At 42.3% G+C, this 21,167-nt stretch overlaps 1 protein-coding gene and 1 long non-coding RNA gene across 13 annotated transcripts in view; one reads left to right on the forward strand and one right to left on the reverse strand.

Annotated features, from left to right (window-relative positions):
- Nucleotides 1-10,338, forward strand: part of KCNMA1 (potassium calcium-activated channel subfamily M alpha 1) — a 710,543-nt gene extending 700,205 nt beyond the window's left edge. For 5 of the 12 annotated variants that reach the window (XM_079138788.1, XM_079138796.1, XM_079138797.1 and 2 more), the window contains 3 exons: nt 351-575; nt 2,911-2,939; nt 10,039-10,338. In XM_079138788.1, coding sequence (XP_078994914.1) covers nt 351-575; nt 2,911-2,939; nt 10,039-10,193 — 409 coding nt within the window. In that variant the 3' untranslated portion in view covers nt 10,194-10,338. Of the gene's footprint in view, nt 1-350; nt 1,494-2,910; nt 2,940-10,038 lie in introns of those variants that run through there. The other 7 variants (XM_079138800.1, XM_079138803.1, XM_079138789.1 and 4 more) reach the window with 3 other exon arrangements.
- The window catches only part of LOC306660514, a 34,613-nt gene extending 14,835 nt beyond the window's left edge, over nt 1-19,778 (reverse strand). The window contains exon 1 of the long non-coding RNA XR_013763658.1: nt 19,717-19,778. This is a non-coding gene — a long non-coding RNA (uncharacterized lncRNA). The remainder of the gene's footprint in view (nt 1-19,716) is intronic.
- Between the last annotated feature and the right edge of the window lie 1,389 nt (nt 19,779-21,167).

The raw sequence follows: 21,167 nt of genomic DNA on the forward strand, positions 1-21,167 counted from the left end.
CAGGAAATTCTAGAATGAAAGTTGCAGTGCAGTCTATGACCTCTCCTGCAGCTGGGTTACTCAGGATTAGAAGTGAATTGACTTTTCATGGTCATAGGAAGCACAGTTTTGTTCCATTACCAGTTCTAATTTGGTGTCTGCCTGGGCTTGTGGATGGCCACCTCTGTAGAGTTAAACAGGACAATTTAGTTGAACTTGGAAGCAGATTTGAAGGTGTTGGGTCAGCTACAAGTACAGCTCCCAGATCCTCTGGTCAACTTGAGCAGCAGGCAGGGACTTTGGGCTCACGGGGACTGGATTTCTCCACCAGACCACCCTCAGGCTGTGACATTTCTGCTTTTCCTCTCCAGGTATGTCATCACCAACCCCCCGTACGAGTTCGAGCTGGTGCCGACGGACCTGATCTTCTGCTTAATGCAGTTTGACCACAACGCCGGCCAGTCCCGGGCCAGCCTGTCCCATTCCTCCCACTCATCGCAGTCCTCCAGCAAGAAGAGCTCCTCCGTTCACTCCATCCCGTCCACAGCAAACCGGCAGAACCGGCCCAAGTCCAGGGAGTCCCGGGACAAACAGAAGTACGTGCAGGAAGAGCGGCTTTGATATGTGTATCCACCGCCACCGTGTGTGAAACTGTATCTGCCACTCATTTCCCCAGTTGGTGTTTCCAACAAAGTAACTTTCCCTGTTTTCCCCTGTAGTCCTCCCCCCCTTTTTTTACACATATTTGCATATGTATGATAGTGTGCATGTGGTTGTCATTTTTATTTCACCACCATAAAACCCTTGAGCACAACAGCAAATAAGCAGACGGACCAAAAGTTATTTATGATTCTAGGGGAAAAATAACCCAAAGGCATGCTCCAGACATAAATAGCTCACTGCAGGAATGAGTTCACAGATTAGAAAGGAGCACTTGTGATCAAAGTCAGTTAGGCAAAGCAAGTTTATTTCATGTACAAGAAAAGTTTATTCTGATTTATCAGGGTTATCAGGGTGCTTTGGGTTTTGATTTTTTTGGTTTTTGTTTTCCTTTTGTTCTCTCATTCTTTTTTATCTTTCTTTTTCTTTCTTTTACTTTTTTTTTTTTTTGTACACACACAATAAGTTAGCACATGTTTATTTGAAATAAGCAACAAAAAGCAATGAAAATGTATTGATCGTTTCCACTCTCTGGGCTGAAGTATCGAGAAGCATCTGAAAAGCTGTCATGGTTTGTGTAGATGATTATTAAGCACCTGCTTCTTGCAAGAGAGCATTGGAGGTTTTTTGAGTTACTCACTAAGGGCTTTTGTCCCAGAGCTAGCAGCTTCCTTTGGGAGTTCATGTGAACGTTTCTAACGTTAATATGGAGGAAAAGAGTAGTATTCCACTCATGGATGTATCAAATTCTAGTCATTTAAGTGAAAAAGGTTTGATTGCATATTAAATTGTTATTCTGTCTCCTTATGCTGCCATATGAATAGCTATTTTTTTCTTTCACTTTTGACATTTGGGATGAAAAGCCATATGTATCATAAATATCAGATGTAAGTCATTAAAAACTGCCTTCCTGGGACTTTTACATCTTTTAAAAGGTGAATTACTTACCTTATGTACAGAATAAATAATGCTCAGGAAAGAGCAAGTATTTTTCCATGCATTCTCAGGGGACCTTTTTACTCCCCTTTGTTTGATTAGCAAGAGCCCCAATGCCAGGTAGGAGCAAGGGCCAGGGTGATAGTGGATTCAGAGGGAGACAAACCCAGCAGCAGATATATTTTTGTAGGAACTGACATACTAAATAGATCAAGATGCTGAAGGATTGAGCCACCATGGCCTCAACAAAGACAAAAGCCAGTGGCCACCTTCCGTTGTTGGCACAGCTACATGATACTGGCTATCCCCAGTCATCAAGCTGGTGGCAAGAAATTCCTTATCCTCCACTTCATTAACAGCCAATTCACTTAGGCAGGTGGGTGACAATAACAGGGAGCTGCTCCTTGTCATTGCAGATGGGGGATAAGAAGAGTGCAACAGTGAGCCAAACACATTTTGGTATAGTTATATTTTTTGTTTGTTTGTTTTCTTTCTTTTCTAAAAAACAGGAAGCATGGGAGAAGGGGAGAAAAATGCTCTTCTTCCTACATAAAGTTGTCAGATGTTTTAGGCTTGCACATCATGCTTCAGGCAATCGAGTTGTTCTTAAAAATTGGCCAACTCTACCACAACCAAATTCTCGTATGGATAGTCTGGTTCTTGGCTGGTATAAACCTATTTGAGTTGTTTACTTAAAAAAAAAAAAAATCCATGGACTAGAATAGGGGTAGAAAGGAGAAGAAGACAAATGTCACAACTGTACCATCTCTGAAAAGGTGTTTTTATGGTGAATGTTTGGGGTTTAGATTTTGGATCCCCTGTCCCCCCAGCATGATAGTTTTGAAGATTTGCTTGCTGTGTGGATTGACAAGCACTTTTACTGACAAAATGGTGAGGCTTAGTCAGAACCTCTACCTCCCCCGCACCAAAGACAGGGGCAGAGCAGCATTGGAACCAGCAACAGGGTGGGGAAAACTGTATACATGTATATTAAAAGGCACTATGAGTGGAAGAATTTTTTTTTCAAATGATTTTATCCCTATATATTTTGATTTATATATTACGTATAACTATCTCTTTATATATATAACTATATATATAACTATATATATCACTATATATATATAGTTTTATATATATATATATAACTATATATGCATATCCCCTAGTTTGGGATCATGAAGAACTCTTCATGCATTCTTTGCAAAGGAGGTTATAAAGTTACACCCTCAGAACATTTATAACTATAAGAATGTGCCAGTTAAAGTGCTCAACAGGAAATATGACAGTTTAAAAGCATTGTAAAACTCACATAGCTTACTTCTCTCTCTAAAGTGCAACAAGGATGAATAGAATGGGCCAAGGTATGACAATTAATGGTTCTGCATGACCTAGCCACTGCTGGGGGTTTTCTTCTATAACGTTGTCCTTGTGAAAACTTTTGTGAAATTAAAAAAAAAAAAAAGGAGTTACAACTTTTATTCTGTTATTGGTTTGTTTATTTTTATTTATATTGTTCTGTTTGTGGTTTTATTTATTTTGTTTTGCTTTTTCCCCCCACCCCTTTTCCCTCTCCTCCTTTCCCCCTCCTCTCTCTCTTCCTTCACCTTCTTAATTGCTCAGCGCAATGAGGCTGTGCTGCTGCTATGGCTAGATTCCTTAGAGTTTGTTTTGGTGTTCCTGGGTTTGGGGTTGGGTAATTTGGGGGGACCTTCTGTCCATCTGGCTTGCCTTCAAATCTGCACGTGGCCTCCCTGCCCACCTTGGTACCTTGCTCCAAGTTCAAAAGCATTTTCCCATTGAGAAACCCAGCTTCCTCCACTCCCCCCCATTACCACCACCCCAACCCAGCCCCCATCAGTCTGTTCACATCTCTGTGTTTATCTTGGCAAGAACTACCAAATCGAATGACGATGACAGTGGATAAACTTTTCTGGAAAACATTCGCAGCTATTCCATTTGGCAAACTTACTTCTCTGTTAATATTTTCTCCTCCTTTTATTTAAACCAGGAGGGTCATCAATGGCAAAAGTATTGTTCTCCTTTATGTTCGATTGATATGGTGACAGTTAAAACTGGTCAGCTGTATGGTCAATTCGAGAGCCCACACCCCATTAACTGAGGCTGATGACTCGGTCTTGCTACTACCCAAGTCTCCTGCCACCTGCCTTTTGGCTGTGTTAAATCCCAACCAGAAATTGGGCAGATAGAAGCAAATCCAAAATGTATTCTATATACAATTCTTCAGCAGCTCCGATGAGTTGATATTGCACTGGGACTGGAATGGGAACAGACTATGACCTGAGATGGAATTTGGGGGTTTTTCCTTGGATTTTGGACACACAATTCCCATTGGTAGATAATTGAAAAATGACCATATATGGATGATAATATATTTGATGATGGAAAAGGGATCATGATTGCTTCTTCTCTCTCTCTCTCTTTTTTTTTTTTTAGCTGATACTTCTTTATTATACTTTCTTTATTAGAGTGAAGACTCCTTCATTGTCATTGTTTTCCCTTTGTCCCCAAACTTCCCCTTCCTCTTTCAGGACAACATCGCTCACTTAGGAAGGAGGCATATGAGTTTCTCATATTGCACCTCTTCCCTCACCCCCTCCTCCCCAAAATAAATAAACAAATAGGTAAGAGTAGAAAGTGAAAGAGTGAAAGATTTCCTTGCAGAGAAAGTACATGCATTAAAAAAAAAAAAAAAAAAAAGCATCTAGAACCCAAGGATATACCCAATTCTAGTTAAATGATGTGTAAGCCATTCAATCCAATCTTCTAACTCTTTGAAAGAGGTAAATGTTAAGGAAGCTGGTAGAATAGGAGGCACACGCAAGCCTTGTCAGCTGCACACCCTGAGAATCCTAGAACCATCAACATCCCTTATGACTGCTGCCAGGGTCCTTCACAAAGCCAGTCCAAATGGGTTCTTATGCATATAAATTTCTACCACAAATGGGAGAAGTTTCAAATTCTGTTCTAAATATTTAACATTGTGACCCACCCAGAACCTTATAATAGGTGCTTAATAAGTATTTGAAAGTAATTTGACCTTAGAGATTTTTATACCCTTAACTATTTTATGACTTATCCTTGTCCCCTTGGCTTATCTCTTTTCAAAAAAAAAAAAATTACAAGGATTGCTGAAGGAGCTTCACAATGCTTCTCTGCCCGTGTCAGTTTCTCCAGCTGGGTACGACTTCCAAGACAGGAGAACAACCCTGTAAGCTCAGTGAATGGAAAGACTGACTGTGCCTGTTGGCAGCATTGTCAAGATCCCAGATGACCAGAAAAACCTTTTGACTGGCTCTTCTTCAGCATGGGAAAAGCCTAAAGGTGTCTGCATCCCAATAGAGACAATTAAATCAACCTGCCAGGTTCCTATAGCAACAGGCTCCTTGAAGGAGAAACAGGGAGCGTGTAGGAACTTCAGGGACTGTGGAAGTCAAGACAGGGTAAAAATCAATTCTCTACCAGCTTCTTTCAGCCTATCCCTGCTTTGTCATAACATGATAAAGAAGTAGCTGTGGGCACCTGTCACTAACTGGTTGACTGTCTCTCAGGCAGGGATGGCATATTCATTGCAACCATTGGTGAGAGGGATGATCCCCTGCCACCTGAGAAGGAAGAGTGAAGGGTCTGCCCTCAGGGTTTCTGCTGGACCGAGGGCCACAAGGAGAGTCAGGAGGGGGCAGTTGGCTCTGCTCAGTGCATGGCAGAATTAGACTCTGAGTTAAAAGAGACAGAGTCATTGTGAACAATTGCGGAGAAGTAAGATAAACAGAAACTGCTCTCATTCTGGTAGATGATATTCCTTTCTGTGAAATAACCATGTTTGGCCCAGGTAGAGGAGAGGAGGTATATGCATGGGTGGGCCTGGAGGTGGCGGGGTCGTCGGTTTGGTAGGCCGAGGAAGAGCACAAGGCTGCCTGTCAGCAAGGTGAACTGTGAAGCCTCACAGCGCTGCCCTTGAACGTTGGTCTGCCTTGTTAGTCCTTACAGTTCTCTACAGTTTCTCCATCCAGATGGAAGCTTTTCCTTCCATGCCTTTGCTCTCTAAACCCCAGCTTGTGGTACAGCAAGGAGGGGGCCAATTATTCCAAATGCCTTTGCTGTGCCATTGTCTCCCTTTGTCTGCAGTCTCCTCTGGGGATTAGTTATGTGAAAAGGCTAAATCCCACAGCGCTGACAACCTCCAGAGCCAGAGAATGTTCACGGTGCAGCTTGTGTCTTTCTCTGCTGCTGGTGACCCAAGCAGCTCAGCCTTCCTCTCCGTAGCCCTCTCTTCCAGCTCTTGGTGGACCTATAGTTCTAAGGCTGTAGGAAGGACTGACCTTACTCCAAACCCTGAGATCTCAATGATGGCACTAGAGATAGGAGGTACAGATAGCTCTTGGGTCGGGTCGGGTGTTTGTCACCTGAAAGTCAATATTTCAGAGACAGAGATACTGCAGAAGGATTGTAGCCCTGAACTCTCCAACATAACACAGGCTATCCCTTTCTCTTCTCCACCTTCCAAATGAAGACGATCCACCAAATCCTCCTGTGTCATCTCCATGGCCACAAGCTGTGCTTCTTCAGGCCAGCATCCAATTTGCACACCATATTTCTCTACCCCAGATCCTCTGCTGAAGGCTTCATTTGTATCACATCCAAAAGACACAATCCATCCTTAGATCCTCCTCCATCACTGACAGTACTCATTAATGCCAACCTTCTGCCAAAAGCTGATGCCTTAGTGATTGTCACAGACCAGGCGCTTCATGCATATTAGCATGTTCACTCTTTTCTATCAACCCAGGAGTAGATGCTGCCAGATTCTCCACTGGACAGGTGTCGAATCTGCAGGACACAAAAGTCTATGAAGCTGACCGCTGTGATATCATGTTGCTAACATTCTTGACAATGTTCATAGCCTTAGCAACTCACGTTCACTTACCACGTAGCTGGACCTGTGGTAATAGCTTGGACACCGGCTCCATTGATCTAAATGATAATATTGACAAGGTTATATCCTTAATGCTGTTCTACAGCAGAGAAATGATGCTGAGATAAATAACACAAGAACTTGTTCACAGACATGCAGCTAGCTCATGCGAAAGCCAGGGCCACTTGACTTTCACCTGCTTCCTGACACTATTTCCCTGCCAGCTCCTCATGGAGTGCCCATGGTAGACAGCTTGTGACATAGCTAGTCTGGAGAGGTGACATCTCCCAGTGGTGGTGTTGGTGACCATTACCATGTGTCCTCTGAGGCATCTTTTCATCAAAGGCCTTTGCCAATTTAGTTGTTCTCCTGACTTCATTTTGCCATTCCAGTTCACTTGCCATTGACTGGGAAATGCCACTCCCTCCCTAACTCCACTAACCGCCTTGTGAGAGAGCTCCTGGCAGGTCCCATGTTGATCTGAGAGTGATGACATCACGCATCTCATCCTCGAGAACTTATGGACAGATGGCACTGTTTTCCTCTGGCAATAAGGAGATCTTCACAACCAGTCAATTGCCCTTTTCATTTTAGGGATGAAAAGAAAGCACCCAGAGATATTTCTGGCATGTGGGACAAGGTAGAGAGTAGAGAAGAACTCAGGATTTGGATTTATTCTCCACCATGTCAGAACTTACTTGAATTCCACGTCTGAGTCCTCTTCTTGTGGACAGTTTTGTAGGCAATGTTTCTTCTTTAGAAGGCAAGATCTAATTAGCCGAACTGCCATTGTCCCACTCCATGCACTGTCCACTGAAGCTGAGTGGCTGACAACCCTTACCGTGCGTGTTCTTCTGAAGCTCTTCTGGAGGAAGAGGCACATCTTCACAAAGGTCCTTTGCCACCAGACATTTTAGTAAAATGTCCAGTGCATTCATAGATTTCAAATTCCTCAGCATCCCTCCTAACCAAGAATCTAAACACACACACATTTACATTTTAGGAACCGCCCCAATGAAGTGGCTATTTCTGAGGCATAATGAGAAATTCACCCCTTGACTGGACGGGAATTTCACCCTTTATTTGTGCTGAGGCTGCAGGGTGGTCAAACACAGGGACTACTTTGCTTATATTTTATTTATTTTATTTTATTTTGTAGGCAAGACTTTTAAAGGGAAAGAGAGAAGTAGCTTAAATGGAGAAATAATGCTCTCTTTCTTACAGACAGCAGAAGGAAATTGATATTCTCTCTGTGGTGAAAGGCCAAAATGCCATCTTTGAATTGAACTGTAAAGACTAAATTCTGAACAATTATTCTCTGCAGTAGTTGTAAAAATTTCAGCAAATTGCAGCTGTCTTAGGTCTTTCACCCAAAAGACCTCCTCGTTTCTGTCAGCAGAGTTCGCTCTTCCGACCTGGCGTGTCCAACCTAGCACTAAATCCCTTTTGTAAAATCATTCCACATAACAGTACAGCCACAGCCAACGGCAGCTCAGGAAAACAGAGCACAAACACCAGACTCAACCCCAAACATCATCTTTACACATAAACCGTTTGAAAAAGTCATAGTTTGAAATTGTTCCAGAGGCCTGGCAATGCTTTTAAAACATGATAACCATCACACTTTACTCTTCTCTGAAAGGTTAGTTTAATCGTAGATCACAAAAAATTGGTTTCCACAAATGCATAATGGTTCATCTGTGTCACACTTGAACTAAATGGTTTTTTAAATGGAGCTGAAATTATTTTGATGTGTACACAGTCCTGGATTTCTATACAACCTTTTTTAACCAGCCCATCAGGAGTCTTGCCTCTAAAGCCTCATTAATAATTCAGATGTGCTGATGACTTTAAAAGATCTATGGAATTGAAGCTTAGGAAAAAAAAAAAAAACTCTGCTTGACAAAAAGATAAATGAATGTAGAAAGAAGCTGTAGGAGTCTGGCAAGCTGTAGATCATCTCAGAACAGATTGTAACTTTATCATTCTGTCAGGGGGAATAATTTAAAGCACTTAATCAGTTAGCTTCACTGTGAGGATGTAGCATTATGAATTCCTATCGTCCAATCTGTTCAAATCAAAGTGAACTTAATTATAATAGGTGAGAGAGCCAGAGCAGGAGGGGGTGTGGGGAGAACGATGCAAGAGGTAGCAAGTGTCCTGAGAGGTAAACTGAGCTGCGGAACAAAGGGTAGAGAGGCTCTTACCCAGGCAGACCCCAGCTCCAGAGATGCCCACAGGGCTCAGCTCACTGGAAATACCAATAGTGTGGACCAAGGAGAAGTGAGCAGAGTAACCACGAGGTGATTATAGCTGCTTAATTTATAAACCATCAGCCAAACACACACACACACACGCCAAGCCAGGAGCCATTTTCAATGACATGTTAGTCCAGGACCCCTGAGAAGGCAGTTAGGAATTATTCCATAGGCAGAAAAGGAAATAGGACAGACCATTGTCTCCACAGCAGTGAGTGTGCCTGAAAGCTTTCCCCTTTTCTTTCCCTAAGCCACTGAAATGAAGCATGTGATTCCCAAGTTAGAACGTCCCATTTGCCCAGTCCCTTCCTATCTATATACATGGCCAATTTCCCAGAAAATTTCAATCCTAGAAAGAGGCGGGGATGAGAGTGGAGTCTTGTAAAACTACACAGCCCTGCTAAGAGAACGGTAGGCCATTTTCCCTCTCACCCCAGCCCCTGAACAGCCTGACTCAGCAGTCTCTGTCAGACACTTCTGTGCTCAGGGTGGAAATGAAATGCCAAGACTTCAACCAGCTCCCTTGTTGACAGCTTGGGTTATTATAGTCAGTTAAGATAGTGCCACTTGGAATCCTTTTCATAACTTTATACCAACACAGAGTTCTCATTCTTGAAATAACAGCTATCTCAAAATACTGTTTAAAACACTGGTTGCTATTCTGGTGTTTTGCTCTCATTGGCCAGCAAATTCTGTGGGTTTTATTTAAGACCCCCAAAGGTGACTGCAAAAGAAACAGAATGGGTATAATTGGCATATACCTTTCTGTCAGTTTATTATAAGCAAAGCAAAGTAAAGGTGGGGAAGAGGTAATGCTGCAGAATATTCTAGACCATTGGCTTTGCAAGCAGGGACAATATCCCTCTACTCCATCCTATGGACGGGCAGATCTTTCCTCAGGCATGATGTCTGTACACAATATCTGATATATGCAGCACCTCCTCCCCACCAAAGTTTTCCAGGCCACTAAGGTAACTCCAGAGAACATTGCCACAGCTCATCTTCCAATCCCTCCTTATTCTCTGAGGTCCCCCCATGGTAGCTCCTAGTCCAATGGCACATCTTGTTCCTCACTTGCTGCAGGAAGCAGAGGTATGTTTCAGATCTTGGGGTCCTCCCTACACTGCACTGTCTCTCTCAGCAATTACTCACTGGCAGCTTCTATTGATCACCTTTTGCATTTTTCAATGAACTTTCCAAAAGCTTTACCCTAGGACTAATTAAGCTTCTCATTTCTCCTTCTTGTTCTCTATCCATTTTGCCCTTTAGCAGAAAAGAAATGGTTTACAGATGAACCGGATAATGCCTATCCCAGAAACATTCAAATCAAGCCCATGAGTACCCACATGGCTAACCAGATCAACCAATATAAATCCACAAGCAGCTTGATTCCTCCAATCAGAGAAGTTGAAGATGAATGTTGACTCCCAGGAGACCAGAACTATTTTTTTAAAGCCTGACAAACTTCATAAATGGTGATGTGACTTTTCTTCCTCCTACATGCTGACTCACTGGTGGAGACGTTAGGATAAGCAAGAATTGTGAGAAAATAAAGTAGACAGATCTTTCTCTTTGTCTGCCTTGAATATTGCTTCCATGTATTTTGGAAAAGAAAATGATTTCATTTATAAATGAACATACTAAAATAGTCATGTATAGCCTCTAGCATTTTAAATTATTTTTATTTATTAGAAAGAAAATATATTTTTTCTTTTTTTTTTTCCATTGTCAGATATCTTCCCTATATCTAAACAATGCAAAATCAAAATGAATGAGTGGCCAGACTCCTTAATGCCTATTTCTCTTCTTTCTCTCTTTTTCTTTGAGGAGAATGATGGTCATTACCACAATTAATTATGATTAAGGGGAATGGATTATTAAAACAATTTTAAAATGGTCAACAGTGTATACATGTATTTTAGTAAATCCAAAAACGAGGACAATAGAGGACAGGTAACTACCTGCTCCTCTCCTGGATGGGTGTGTATTTTGATCCGCATTGACACCAGCTCTTAATAAATGGAAATTTATTTATTTTCACAATTGAAAGTAAAATTTTTGTAGTTTTAGTTTTTGTTCTGTATTTCTCATCCCTCTGTTCATATATTTGAAGTGAAGACCTTCTTGCAGTTTTTCTATGATTTTCAGATCAGATTTAACCAGACAATTATATTGGGGAGGTTGGGCCTGCTTGGGACGTGGAAGTTGAGATTCACTAAAGACATGGCTCTGTTGCTTGTTCTATGGCGGAGACTCTTTAACATGTTGTTCTGCTTCTCATTTCATATTTCTAAACCACACAAGCAAGCAATTTCAACTTTGGGAGGATCCAGTGAACTTTCCCTCCCCACTCTAAGACTCAGAGCTTTTAGCCTGAAAGTTTGTAAACATCAATGAATAGTAGTTTCAGCAATAGAATCTCAGAGGCACTCATTCCTCTCATTGAGTTTTTGTTTAAAAGCCAGAAAAATTCCATGATCAAGGAGGCAACTTTTGACCAGATTTTAATCTATTCGCTTTCCAGATTTAGTTACTAGAACAAAACACACAAACTTGCTAAAATGATTCAAAAAATAATAACAACAACAACAAGGAAAGCAACAAATGTAACTTAATATAGACTGTTAGAAAAAGGCCTTTGAAAATTACCAGCGATAAAATAAAATGTATCGGCCACTTCAAATAGTGGTCTAAAGATTTTTCTAGCCATCAGATGCAATCACAGTGTCTCAGAGCTCTGTTGTCACTTGCCTGCTCAGTGACTAGGTGCCCTGACCACTGTTTTGTTCCAACAACTCAGCAAGTCTTTCAACTTCAAAACTATCAGTCTTGGAGTTGCTCATCATGGTCTCTGGAGAAGCATGAATGTGATAGTGATTTTCATTTTCTTAAAAATGTAAGCTGTGGACACTTAACCAAAAATAACCAAAAGGTCCCCATGATATCTATTCCATTAACTCTTTAGGCCATGACCCTGTGGTACCTAGTGATGATAGTGCAAATCAGATCAGAGCAAAGCAACGAGATCACATGAAAACAAGTCCACCAAGTACTCCAACTACCAACGTAGGCAAAATGAGCTTCCACCTCTGTCCACTCCCTGCAGAGCCAATCTAGTTGTGCTTCCACTTCGTAGGCATCGTCCTGCAGTGACTTGTCAGACTGTGGTTACTCTGTTGTCACATTTTGTAGAATTAGTTCTATAAAAGTATTGTGAATATAACGTACGTCCAATTGGATTGTTAAAAAACTACTTATAATCAATCACTAGTCTACTCAGCAGACTACAATGATGTCAACAGTCTATATCCAGGCTTATAAACATTTCCTGGTTTCCAACAGAAGTCAAACATGTTTCTGGGGAGAATTCCCTGCTCGGATATTGACGGCTTTCCTAAAAGCTAGGCCTTCTTTTACATAATGATTTTTGCATTTGGGTCACCTTAGTACATTCGCATCGAGCAGGCTCTTCTTTCCTTCATGAACCATAGTGGGCTCTATTTCACTCGTGTTGCTGATCACCACCTCTGAATGTGCGATAGCTCATTGGTCTCCTATGGCGGGCAACAGTGATCACTGAAAGAATCTTATGCAATCCCCTCACCTGTGTCCCTTCATTCCTAGGTAGGCTGGAAACAGAAGTGTAAACTCCACCCCAAGTCAAGTCCCTTTATGTGTAGAGATTTGAATTTAAACTTTAAAAAATACACATAATGGACAAAATAGCTTCCTGCTGTGAAGGACGCCTTGGTTTATCAAGCATCCTCCAAAAACCAAGCTGGTAGAAATCCATTTTCTTCTAACAGAGAGAAATAAGCTCATGCTGTTTTGCCTTTGGATAATGAATTATACTAGACCAGAAAGCAAAATCGTGCATTTCTTTTACAAAGAGGTATGCAAAATCACTAGGTAGCTGCCCCTTTGACAAAAATTGGCACCTGGTGAGTTGAAAGTGAAATGGAAACAAAAATAAAATCTGTACGGTCACTGGGGTGCTCAAGGGAATACCAGAGCTTTCTGACTTATATGTGTGTTGAGCTCTTTGTCCCTGAGAAGTCCTCATCCATCCCTGCTATGAAAGACTGTCTTCTCACCTACATCCACCTGAGAACAGAGGTGGTCTTCTTAGGCATAGTCTATGCTATAAGGCTCTGGTCTCCCATCCCAGTTCAAGGTTCCAGAAAAGCCATTTTCACAAACTAATGCTACTTGGGATCTTTGTAGCCAGACTTACCAACAGGCTGTTTATAAGGCAAAAAACCTACTTAGAAGTTCATCAACACCAGCATCACCTTTATCATTGAGAACAAAAAATTATTTTGTCTAAGTAATTTTATATATGAGAATATTGCTTTGAACCAATATAAAACACATTAAATAAAAGTGTGACTAATGCATGTTGGAGAACACTCAGGAACTCTCTCCATCTAAGAGTGTGGCATCTTAAGACATTTTATAAAAAAGAAATTAATGGAATACTCCAAATAAACAAGGATAGCTGCTTGGTTGGGGTTAGAAAGGGGCAAATAAGAATCCATATGACATTAGGGTTATTTTCATGTGGGAAGCAAATGTGCCCTACTGATAGTCTCAGGGTTCAAGAGCAACATCTGCAAACAACTAGCTATGAACTTTGAAAATGCATTTTAAACTCCCCAAGTCTCAGTGCCCTTACAATGAAGGTAATTCATAGAGATGGCTCCAAGGCCCCTCCAGATCTGAGAGGACATGATCTAAAGTAGAAGTAGGATCATAGGAGTGGCTGTCTGTCCTTAGCCAGTCCCTTGGAGACGATCTTGTCCAGGGCTGGAAAAAATGGTCCATCCAGCTATATCATCCATGTTATATTCCTGATAAGAAGGTAGTGTATATTTTCTGCTCTGGACATAGGTTAGTCAGGTTCATTCCTATACTTTCCAGTTTGGAAGATTGTTAGATTCAAGATACAAAATTCTAAGTTCGAATGCACCTGAATTACATTAATCCAATTGTTCTGTCTGTTTCTAGGGTTATATTCTCAATCTTAACCCTACCTTCCCTTTCCCTAGGTTCAAGGCCAAGCTTTAGTTAATTCTCTCATCTCTAGCCCATGTCTCATCTCCAGTGTCCAGGCTGAAGTTACAGACTTGAGGCTCCTCTGATTCCTGCCATTAATCCCATTTAGGTGTTCCCGCACCACCATGATTCAGGAAGTAATCAATCTTACTCCTCATTTCATTTCCTCTTTATTTGATTTTTTTCATTAATACCCCAACCATCTCTTTGCTACTTTATAGATGTAATTTTGATCTATCACTTTTATCATGAAAGAGAAACTCACTGAAAGAAGGAAGGGCTAAAAAAGGAGGAAGAAAGGTAGAAAGGGAAAAAAAGATTATTCAATAAATTGGGATGTGAGTCACTTGACACATGTTCAACTTGGACATTGAATTCCAGTACAGAATCTGTCCATTTTCTATTCTGTTCCTATATGTTGCAATTGAAATGGTGGTAAAGCCACCAATCATGAGGCCCTTGAAAAGTGCTCATTGCTTAGGGCTTGACCCACTTTTGAAAAAAATATTTTTTAGTTGTAGATGGACACAATGACTTTATTTTATTAATTTATTTTTTATGTGGTACTGAGGATGGAACCCAGTGCCTCACATGTGCCAGGCAAGTGCTCCACCACTGATCCACAATCCCAGCCCCTTGACCCACTTTCTTTAGAACAGAGAATTCACTTTTAAACTTCCTGATAAAAGATCTCTCTACTCCTCTTCTCTTCGTCTTGTGTTCCAAAGGGCATTTTTCTTCTATCAAGCAGAGATGATTCAACATTTATATCCCATGATCACCAAATGAAGGGATGAGGTCCTTTGACTTTAGTTATGAGAGAGTAGTAGTTAGACATGATTTCCAGCTGATTTGTATTAGTGTGGCCATGTTGATAATTGAAGTGGAGTTCATCCTGATTGCTTGCTGCCCATGCAGTACAGTTGTGAATAATTTCAGTATTATCATGAAATAAGACAATGCAGAGAAATTTTTTTATTTCTCAAGAGACTACAGAGTCTACTTTGTCATCCTTCTGGTGAACTTGTTTTAACTTTTTCTGTGCTCAAAGGTAGCAAGCCCTTTCGCCCCACCATTGTTGGAAGTTCCATGATTTTGTAGTCCCACGTGGCTAGACTTGAGAAAGAATTCTGAGTTAGACTATCTTTCCAGAGCTTTCCCTTTTAATTTTAGCATGAACATGGGCCTGAGACCCATTTTAAACATTTAATTTTGCTTACTCCTAACGTGAAAATGGGCCTGAGACTCTTTATCTAAAGGGGAAATTTAGGACACACATTAAAGAACTGGGAAGAAAGAACATAATGAAAGAGGTACAGCAGCATTTTATGGTACCCTGGGCTAAGGGCACATACATACTGCCAAGAACCAGAGCTTAGAGTTGAAAGGAAGAAGAGGTTGTATTGACCTGGGGGCTTGGGAGAATGCAGAGGAATATAAACTTTGATGGATTTTGGAGGTATTTCAATAAGATATGGGGGACAGGACTGGAAAGATGTGGATTATGAGTGATTTCCAGAAAGAAGGGCTCACTGGGCTATAGTACATTCGTAGGAATGTGATTTTAAAACCACTATGTAGACCATTTTGTCTATTGGAAGGAGCTAGTAGTCCAAGGATCAAGCTAAACAATTTAGAGTTGATTTAAAAAGTTACAGAAAGCCCCTAAATGTTTTAAACAAAGAGTCTGTGCATTTTTTTTTAAGCTGAAAGTTTAGGGGTTGGTTCTTCCTGGACACCATGGTGGAAGTGCAGACTCTGTTTCTGAACATTTCCTCAACAGCATGAAGTCCTAAGGGCTGTACATCCATGCTCCCTACTCGCCATGTGCAGCTCCTGCCTTCCTCACATGCCTTGCTCCCTGTCACAGACGTCCTGCACTATTTAATTACTAGAATGTCAGCCACAGATCTATGGAGTAAATTAAAGGGAAGGAGTAGGTTTTTAGATTTTTTTAAAATGCACCTTCCAATTATACTATTTTCTGGGCATTATTATTATAACAATATGAGATAGACCAACAACAAATTGTAGAACATAATTACTAGTCTAGAACTGCCAGGTATGAATTCCTGGTATTAAAACATCCTGCCAAGTAATCAGGTAGCCATTGTTCGGTAACCAGTTAGCCACTCAGTAAATATTTGAAAGAAGAATGGAACAGGATAGCAGGATGATTGCATTTTAGGTCTTGCTATCAGTAATCTTATAATTCAACCCAAACCAGAAACATACAGAGCCCTTAGAGACAGACAGCACCACCTTTTGGTAATGGCAGGAGTTTAAACAAGGGAGATGTGCTATGGTACAAAGTGGTCCAGCAAGAAGGGCTTTCTGAATCCTCAGGGGACTTAGGAGTTAGGTCAGTAGAGAGACAGCATTCCAGACCTGAAGACAGACCATCTGATGTGTGGTAGTAGAGGTGATGTTACTCAGTAATGGCTAATGGAGATTTATTGAGCAGCCACTGGGCACTCTTTGCTGGATAAAACTTTTAGAGAAAGAGAGCATGCCTGCCTAACTGGGAGCACAAGGCACACATATATGAAGAAGAGCATGTTGCATGAAGCAGGTGTTCTAGAAATACTTTTTGAATGTGAGAACAGTGAGCAGTGAATAATGGTCATGGGTCATAATGGCTGTGGGAGCTTGGCTGGGGTTGCAGAGCTGGGTATTGATGCAAAGGCTCCTGGTCTAGAAAAGTTTCTTTGTAAAGGTGATGCTTCATTCTGACCTTAAGGGCAGGGCCATGCAGAGGCCTAGGAAGAAGAAAAGAAGACTGCACGGGGTGTGATCCAGTGCAGACATCTGGGAAATGTGCTGTGTGTATCCAGAGCAGAAGGGGCAGACAGCCATCCATAGGGAAGACCCCAGAGGCAGAGGGTGGAGAAGGCACAGCTGAGAGGAGGTTGCCGCCGACCCCCAGATGTAGAAGCCTGATGCTTATAGAGCTCGAAACATGAGGAGTTTGGATGAATTCTCTAGAAGAGAAAGTGTAGGTTTAGAAGATCAGTTGGTAGAACTGTTGGGTGGGGGGAGGTTAAACCATAACTTCAGGGGCTATAAAGAGCAAAATAAAAAAATATTTTTAGGATAAGAGATTTGCGGTACTCAAGTACTAGGGAAATAGGAAATAAGAGAGAAAAATTCTAAGAAAGAGAGGATGGCTCATTTGTGAGGTCAGAGATGAGGGTTTTGGAGATGGTGACTCAGATGTAAGGGACTCCCTTGCAGGAAGGCAGGGGCTTTGCTTGTTTTCCTTTATCTCCCGAGCTTGTCACCGAGCCCGGCTTGGATAGGCAGACAGCTGGCCATTCCGGGTTACCCTGGGCATCTTAGAAATGAAGGGAGCGCAGGACGCCTCGGTCGCTGGCACTGTCTTCTGGAGGACTCAAAGCAGAGGGATCTTGAGGTGACGCTTCTTTCATTTTCTGCTCATGTCATTTCATTGCTCCTTGTCCCTCATTGCAGAGTGCACACTGGCAGCTTCGGTTTCAGGGACCTTGAGACAAACGCTACAATCACCTTGCTTTGATGGCTTTTCTGGACTGGGAATATAAGGAGACATGTTTTGGCCTGGTGAAAAATGACCTTATTTCTAGGTAGAATTTAAATTTACAAGGGTTTCCTCCCCTTGGTTTATCCCCTCGAGGACCTCTGTGTTTCCCGTTCTCTTCTACCTTGCTCTTCAGCAGAAACAGGGATGAAAGGGACACCAGAGCTCTCCAGGGCCTGCCTCAGGAAGCACCGCTGGCCCCACTGTTTAGAGTCCTAGATAGAAACGTACCTACGCAGCACACAGGCCTGCCAGAGACCCCAGAGCTTCCCTCACGCGGGATTCGGGGTCAACACGAGAAGGCAGTCACAAGGAAGGGAGCCCTACTAACAAGGGGACCAAGCCCCACTTCTCCACTAAACCAGAGCCCTGCTGCCCCAGAGCGACTCGTTCACCTCCCCTTCCTTCCGCTGAACGCGTGTTTTGACCAGAACCTGCAACATTTCAAACATAAACCAAGATCTGCCTGGAAATCCTAATTAAACAAGTTCCACTCCCAGGCAGCACAGTCACATCCTGCCTAAAGTTTCTGGCCCGCAGCCCACCACCCAGACACCAACAGGAAATTTCCCCCCACTTAACACCAAACCCTGCACTCAAGGTTTCCGCAGGGGACAAAGGAGGGGAAAAAAAAAAAAAAAAAAAAAAAAAGGCACATAAGCAGAGGTCGGCCCACGGGTTCATTAAGGAAAAAGAGCGCGGCTCATTCATCTGTCTCTCACACTTGGATTGTTGGCGTGACATTGTGGTATGATGCGTTCCTAGGACTGAACAGGAACTGGAGAAGAGAATAAACGCCGGTGCTCTGAAATGACCTGCCCAACTCTGTCATCTGTAACAACCAGTGATAACTCTCTTGTCTTGTAAAAAGGGTTTGTACATAACTTGTACATGGTTTCATTTTTGTATTTTTCGCAGATTAAAAATTTATGTATTTGTGTTCTAAACAAGGAGTGTTTTTTTTTTGTGTCTTCGTAGCAGTCACATGGCTGGGGGGTTATGGGGTATGGTGGTGGCAAAGTCCCTAGGTTCCTTTGGGGTTGCTCTTGTCTCCTCTCTCTCTCTCTCTCTCTCTCTCTCTCTCTCTCTCTCTCTGATGAAGGCAAACTGGTGGGAGGATAGCAGTCATGTGCTTGTCTTCCCAACTGCAAATGCAAAGAGACCTTACCTCTCCAAGGACACTGGGTCCTGCTCAAGAATGTAAGGGGAATAAGCCAGTCCCCAAAAACCAAAGGCCGAATGTTTTCCCTGATAAGTGGATGATGATATATAATGGGGGAGGGGGATGGGGGTTAGAGTGAATGGAGGAGCTTTAGATTACATAGAGGGAAATGAGAGGGAGGGGGTGTGAAAAATGGTGGCATGAGACAGACATCATTACCCTATGTACATGTATGATTACACGAATGGTATGAATCTACATCGTGCACAACCATAAAGAGGAAATGATGGACCCCATTTGTATACAATGAATCAAAATGCAGTCTGTAAAAATAAAAAAATAAAAAAGAATGTAAGGGGTACTGGGAGAGAGGAGGAGCTGCTACCATCCGCGTCATACCCAGCAGGGCTACATCATGACCACAGGGCCACAGGCTGCTACAGAAGCCTCCAGCAAGCAGGCCTATAAAGAAATAGGTAGCGTGTGATGGGCCCTTGAGAAGCAAGGATGGTCTTACCTCAGTCATGTGATCTCAAGCTAGTTCTCCTTTTTGCCATCTTCACACAGAAGAAATGTTGGTTTCCCCTGCCTCTAACTTGTCAAAACCTAGGGCTGCCTGCAGCTGGTTTGAGCCATAAGCTGGCACCTCCCTTCTCCACCGGCCCCCAAGACCCTGCCACCATCACCATCTCTGACCCCTAATAGGTCCATGGACGACACTTGGTTTCCAGGCAAATAAAAGAAACACCTCTTAAATGCTGAAGTTGAGGCCCACGATTTAGATCTTCAGACTCTACACCAGAATACCTAATGTATAGAACCTATTGGTACTTGATGTCTTCTAGAGATGGTCTCATTGATTCATTAGGCAATTGTTAATGTTCACGATTCCCTACTGGGAGCTGGGTATATGCTAGAGAGTAATGTCACCGCTCCAGTTCCCCAGCCTGGGGAGGGATGGCACCAACAACGAGCAGGCGCTAGTCACGTGTTAAAAACTGATCCACAGAAGTAAGTACTAAATGACACCACGAAGACATAAGAGGGGCACTTAGCTGTTTGAAGAACAGTCCTCCCATCAACTGATACTTTCAAAAACAAATCCCCCGTCTAGCGAAGACAATAACAGCCCAAACCAGAACTCACTCCCAGGGGTCAGCAAATGCAGGCTTACCTGTCAGAATGTGCCAGTTCCTGACAGTCCTTTGAGCTCCAGATTCTCAACTTGCCTTCTCCAATATTTGCTAACAAAACTGAATGTTGTTGGGGAATGTAATGCAGAGCATATGGTCCCCATTAGTTAGGCAAACTCCACTGCCAAATTCAGCTCCAAGGAAGGAGTCTGCATAAATGATGAAGTATTAGGAAAAGATTGACAGTGACAGAGAAGGCAAATGGAGAGAGGAGACAGCGAGTTACAAAATAGCAGGCTCGGCAAACCCAGCACAGTGAGCGTGGAACGTATTTTTCTACTTGTTGAGAAAACAAAATACATGAATTTGTACTAAAAATCTCTCCGTAGCAAAAAATCAAAGCAGACCATTCACCAAAATCAATGTTAACTGCTTTGCAATGTCACAGAAGATAGATTCTGCCTGGGAGAAAAACGTTGGGGGAATAGAGCAGACAGTATGCTAGGGGACCAAGCAGAAATGACTTAGGAATGCAAATATGGACTTGGCGCTATTTTAAATGTTGCTGGGACTGGGTCTTTGAGAGGAGGAATAGGATATCCTGCTTACTAAGCCTTCACAGTATGAAAGTGTGGGCTGAAAGTCAGAGATGCAAAGAACCCCAAGATCTGGAAAACATGTTTGAACAAAGTGGGAGCAAAGGCGTTGTGGGGGAAGGTAGAGCTCCCCAGCCCTGCCCAGCTTCAGAAGAGTCCCAGATGAAGCAGGGCAGTGTCTGAGCGCAGACTCAGCCAGGTTCTGTGGCTGGCTCTTTTCAGAGAGTCTGGGCCTTCACCCTTCTTCCCACAATGAGCTCCTTGGTTTTAATTTTGTGATGATTATCCTGACCCAGACTTAACTTGGCAGACTTTTTTTTAAAAAAGAAATTTGCCTGAATCAGCTCTTTCCAAAAAAAAAAAAAAAAAAAAAAATCAACTTAAATTTTGTAGAATCAATGATTTCTCTCTTGTACTTCTGTTTCTTGGTTAACATGCTATTTAATTCCATGGCACACAAGTCCAAGTGTTTAAATTGCCTTGGGATGGCTAAGCTCACAAGCTTAGAGATGTGGCCTGCACAGCATACAACTTCTGTGACCACAGGAAGCAGCAACTTTGTTCACAAGGGAAGGAGAGAGGCACTAGCCAATTCAGCTAGTTGAGGAGTTGTGTACGGGAAGGAGAGACTCGAGTGGAAACAAACTTCGTATCTGTCAATGAGGACTTAGTTGGATGAATTGATTCATCTCTTCCACAAAGTACCAGCAGCCAATAAAAATACAAGGTAGACCTAAGTACATCAGGGTTTCACACGCTTTGTCTGAAAGGCCAAATGCTGCCTGCAACTTGTTTCCTAAATTAAATTTTTTTGAAACCTAGCTATGCCCATTTGTTTACATATTGTTTGTGGCTGACTTCCTGCTGCAAGAGCAGAGTTGAATTGTGACAGAATC

This window comes from Sciurus vulgaris (assembly GCF_902686455.1).
Source record: "Sciurus vulgaris genome assembly, chromosome: 4".
NCBI lineage: Eukaryota > Metazoa > Chordata > Mammalia > Rodentia > Sciuridae > Sciurus > Sciurus vulgaris.